A 5375-nucleotide genomic window follows, 5' to 3' on the forward strand; every position below is an offset into this window, starting at 1 on the left:
AGATCAGCAATTTTTGGAAAATGCTCCTACCAGAATAGCTGGGGTTCAAGTGAAAAAAGTTTTTAAAAAAAAGGTTCCAAACACAAAGATTTGGTGGTCCCCCTGTAACTCTGGGGACCCCCGGACCCTAGGGGTCTGGACCCCCTGTTGAAGACCCCTGTTCTAACTTTTTTTGTCCTGAACTGATGCAAAATATGAGTGATGCAATAATGCAAAATATAACCTATAATAGATATATAAATATAGTTGTATATATATTTAAAAAAAAAATCTGATGCAAAATATTCGTTTTTGTGAACTGATTTATGTATTATTTACCCATGTCTTCTATCATTGTCATTCACAAATTAATAATTTGGTGTGAACTGATCAGGTGATTTACAATAATTGTATTTACAATTACAACAGCCTAAGGTATGCCAGGAGATGGGATGCCAGACAGAAACGCCTGCTTCCAGGGACGTTGGCTGTCAAACCTCTCCTGACAGGAGGGATATTGGTGTGCAATACCGCAAGAAGCCTGAAAGAAGAAGCAAGAGTGAGTTTATGTCTCTCTTCATATAACCCTCATATTCGTGCTATAACCAATGTCTTGATTTGTGAGTAATCCCTTTTGTAATGTCTGCTGTCATAGCTACTCAAGTCATCCGACGGGTCAAACACAAAGCGTGCAGCACTGATCCTGCAATAACACTTGTGCAAGGTAGGGCTGTGCGATATGGCCAAAATATGTCACAATATCTTTATGACTTTCATCAGTATAACAATATTTTATGGTATAGTGTTCCAATTATAATGTGAGTTATTAGAGAGTTATTAGTGAACACTGCTTTCAAGATGTTATTTTGTGCTTGAAATGGTTTGAACCAGATTCATGTTTGGGGTCACGGAAGGGTCATGCTATACCTGAACAAGAATGTTTTAGTTTTGTTTTGAGATCAATCAGTAGTGCACATAGTTGTCTGTCTGTCCTTTGTATAGTATGTAACTGACCCTGTGACTGTGATTTTAACTGCTGGGTTCAAAATGAGCTGAAGATAATCTTTGTACCCTGGTGGTGTACAGTTTTCATGTAAATATGAATAAAGGCAACGTTTCACTTTTTATAATGTTGGACTTTACTCTTAGATCTACAGCAAAGTCCGCTGGCAGCCTCCACTCCAGTTTCCTCTCAAGCCTCCACTTCTGACCTCTCTACACTCACCTCTCCTGCCAAAAGGCCAAGAACAGAGGTCGACCCTGACTATCGGTTAGAGGAGACGGGTTCCTCAGCCTACAATGACAGGTAGGTCTCAAATAATTTATCATTTTACTTTTCATGGAGATTTTATATTTTACTTAATTCTAAACCTTCACTGTACACTCATCAATGTTTGATTTTCCTTGACAACCCTGACAACATACATAATTAACAATGTATCTTTAAAACCTGTTTTCTATAGCACAATAATAGAGACACCACCTCAGACAATGAGAAAATTCATTGTCTATGAAGAGAACTTGATGGAGTTGTTCAGGAAATGCCCTGTCTGCTCAAGATCATGTTCTCTGAGAACCAGGACGGTGGGAACATTGCTGCATGTGGACCAAAAGTGTGGTCACTGTGATTATCACTTCCAGTGGGACAGTCAGCCGTATGCCAAAAAAATACCAGCTGGAAACCTACAGCTGGCTGCAGCAGTGCTTTTCACTGGGTCCTCCTTCTTAAAAGTAGAAAAGGTGAGAGCAGTTTGATCAAATTATTTGTATGTATGTGCTGTGGTGTCATATTTTTAACGTGTGTGTGTGTGTGTGTGTGTGTGTGTGTGTGTGTGTGTGTGTGTGTGTGTGTGTGTGTGTGTGTGTGTGTGTGTGTGTGTATTTTTTTTTTTTACTGTAGTTCATGAAGGCATTTCATATCGTGGGGATTTGCCACACGACATACCTCAAGCACCAGAGAAGATTTCTCTTCCCAGCCATCAACTGGCACTGGACAGAAGAGCAGAGGCACACCATCAGAGAGGCCGTAGCTAGAGGGGATGTTGTTCTTGGAGGGGACATGCGCTGTGACTCTCCCGGTATGTACTGTATACAGCAGGGGTCTTCAACAGGGGGTCCGGGACCCCTAGGGGGTCCTCAGAGTTACTACAAGGGGGCCGTCAAATCTTTGTGTGATGGGATATTTTTTACACTTACATCCCATTTCTGAGGAAAACTTTAAAAATAGCAGATCTACAAGCTCACAATGCCTCACGCTGCAAGCTTGTAGATCGGCTATTCTTGCCAAAGAGCTATCGGTGTAGACAGAGGGATAAAAGAGAAAACCACGTAAACAAAAAAAGTTGAATCTGAAACACACTCTTATACGATATAGAGGGGGTCCCTGCTTCATCTCTCTCTCAGCTAGGGGGTCCTTGAGCTGAAAACGTTGAAGAGCCCTGGTATACAGTATAGTGACCTTCCTTTGATGGATGTTTTTAAATATTTTTTAAAGATCAACTGATATCCCCCCTCCCTCCCCCAGGATACTGTGCCAAATATGGGACCTACAGTGTGATGGATCTTCGTGCCAACAAGATGATTGATATTCAACTCATTCAGGTACAAGTTTAGTGTCTCAGTGTTAAAATGTACATGCATGCCATCATCTGTCATTACAGTTATGGAAACTATTCTGATTTGTAATTTCAGAGCAACGAGGTGGGAAATAGCGCGCGGATGGAGAAGGAGGGGCTTATAAAGAGTCTTGACCACCTGAAAGCGAATGGGCTCAGTACTATTAAATCAATAGTTACTGACAGGCATTCAGGGGTGATGAAGTTCCTGAAATCGAAGCCCGAGATTGACCACCGCTTCGATCCATGGCACATGGGAAAAGGTATCCATAATTTGCTTGAATAGTGTGCAATGTGCAGTAAACATATTAGTCTAATTTACCATGCTCAACCTGTGCTTCCACAACAGTGAGTCTTTGTTCCAAAGATTTAGGATGACTCTGTATTTTATGTGTAGGAGTTGGCAAGAAAATTGATGCTCTTGCAAAAACGAGGGATTGCAAAGAACTTGGCCACTGGAAGAAAAGTGTGGTCAACCATTTCTATTGGTGTGGCTCCTCATCGTCATCTGGTAGGGAAATTGTAGCCAAATGGAAGTCGGTGGCAAATCACGTGCAGGACGTTCACTCACACGATGATGAGGACTTTCCTGAATGCCTCCATTTGCCTCTTGTGGGTGACCAGGCCAGACAGTGGCTCAAACCAAGTATGTACAAGATTATTTGATGCAACATTGGCAATTTATTTGCACAAAATGATGGTAACATAAATTACACATTACTTAGTTTTTCTGTGTTACAACTATTACTGAACCAAGTTATCCTTATGTGTGACAGGTACTGCTGCATGTGAAAAGTTGGCTGATATCATCAAGGCCCCCAGGCTGTTGAAGGACATGGAGAAGATGAGCTGTGACTTTCAGACCTCTTCCATAGAGTCCTTTCACAGCATGATCCTGAAGTTTGCGCCAAAAAGTGTTGCTTTTTCCTTCATCGGGATGTTGTGCAGGTATGGTCTATGAATTTGTTTGTTTTTAAATTTGGAATTGTATGCACTACAGTGCATTATTTTTTTGTGAATAGCCTCCATATGGCCCCTCTCAATAACTTTTAAACCACATGAACACTAGCGTCCCTATCCCGTTACATTACATAGCATCCCTATTTGTACATATTGTACAACACAAGACAACATTGTTTTCCAATGAGCTATTTTCGGCGAAGAGAATTGAATAACATAACAAGAATAACATTTTTGATATGCAAGACGGGTGAAAATGTTTCTTACATCGCACCTAATACATGTGTCTTGTCCTATTTTAGAACTCAGTTGGCAGCCATTCACTACAACGAGAACGGCAAGCGGCTTCAAGCAACAACCAGTGATGGTGAGCTCAGATGGCACATCCTGTACCCACGGTACAAGCAGGGGGACTACGCAGTGCGACCCTTGAAGACAAATCCCACATTTAGTAAGTTTTTGTATTTTCATAGTGGCAAAACTAGCAACCCCTCATTATATTACCTAGATATTGCACATTTTCACATTATCTTTCTCCTACTGCAGAATACATTGACAAGCTGCAGGATCTGGTTTTCAATGATCTGCTGGACCAGCCTGAGACCTACCAGGACCTCCTCAGGCAGATACCGGTTCCTGATCACCTTTGTACCCAGTTCTACCAACCAGACAAACAAGAGGCTGTGGCTCGACACTCATCACGCTTCTTTCTTTCAAATGGCTAAGGTGCAAATGATACTCAGCTCTATAATGTGATAGAAATCATTGTTATAGTGTTTTTTCAACAGGGGTCTCTCCGTCTTTCCAGCTCTTTAGTATAAAATACATTTTCAGGTGAGATACAAATTTCATCTATCAGGAGAAACCCCATTTATCAGATTCAATGTTGTAGTGTAGTTCTTTCAGATTGGATGAAATAGTTATCCCGACCTTAAAATTAACCTTAGAAAAATTAGACCTGGAGTGATCAGGAGACCCTGCTCTGATTCTGAACAAACACTCTATAGCAGTGGTTCTCAAACCTTTTTGCGTCAAGGACCCTCAAATTGACACATAATAGCCCACGGACCCCCAGTTAAAAATATATACCGGGGTCTCAACCATTTTAATTTTAATTTCAAGGACCCCTTGAAGTTAGATATGCATTAGGCCATGGAAACCATGGAATATGCATTAGGCCATGGACATTTGATTCCATTTTGATCTCGGGGACCCCCAATCTACATTGCAGTATCATCATCATCATGCAGTATCATCATCAGTGTTAATTTAACTCTGAGAGTGTACAAATGGAACCAAATGGACCCGTTACACTCTCACTTACAGACTCATAAGGGTCATTTTGGTTCCTAACGATTAATTTGGCTGGGGACCCCCTGGAACCGGACCTCACTTTGAAAACCACTGCTCTATAGCAATGACTACTCACAATATAGAGCTATTTTAATACTTATTTTACTGTCCTGCATTAGGGTCCAGAGCTCTAGTGTTGCTGGCTCCGCTGTCACGTCACCCGTATTGGTGAACTCGCCATCATTTCCAGGTGCCTGACATAGGGCACGGTCAGCCTCATCTTTCTCTCTGAAGCTGTCTGAGACCCACCAGAGGCCCCCACAGAGGTCTACATGTCTGAGGTCATCATGGAATTGACAGGGACCCTTACTGTAGTTTTGTGTTAGTCTGTTACTGCAGGGGTTTTCAATGTTTTTCAGACCAAGGACCCCTTAGCTGAGAAAGAGATGAAGCAGGGGACCCCCTACTACACATTGTATACAATTGTGTTACAGATTGAACTTTTCATAGATTCATACTCATTCAGAC

The 5375-nt window shown here is 41.6% G+C and overlaps 1 protein-coding gene across 1 annotated transcript; it reads left to right on the plus strand.

Annotated features, from left to right (window-relative positions):
- Positions 1 to 637: 637 nt before the first annotated feature.
- Positions 638 to 4279, plus strand: LOC311050649 (uncharacterized protein; the record flags this gene model as incomplete). Its single annotated transcript, XM_084064735.1, has 9 exons — positions 638 to 703; positions 1129 to 1285; positions 1880 to 2057; positions 2504 to 2580; positions 2671 to 2857; positions 2992 to 3240; positions 3371 to 3542; positions 3857 to 4005; positions 4101 to 4279. The coding sequence occupies exons 3-9, from the start codon at positions 1883 to 1885 to the stop codon at positions 4277 to 4279; spliced, it is 1188 nt and encodes a 395-aa protein (XP_083920861.1). The 5' UTR covers positions 638 to 703; positions 1129 to 1285; positions 1880 to 1882.
- Positions 4280 to 5375: the final 1096 nt, after the last annotated feature.

The sequence above is a fragment of the Gymnoscopelus microlampas genome, assembly GCF_963454915.1.
Source record: "Gymnoscopelus microlampas genome assembly, chromosome: 8".
Taxonomy (NCBI): domain Eukaryota; kingdom Metazoa; phylum Chordata; class Actinopteri; order Myctophiformes; family Myctophidae; genus Gymnoscopelus; species Gymnoscopelus microlampas.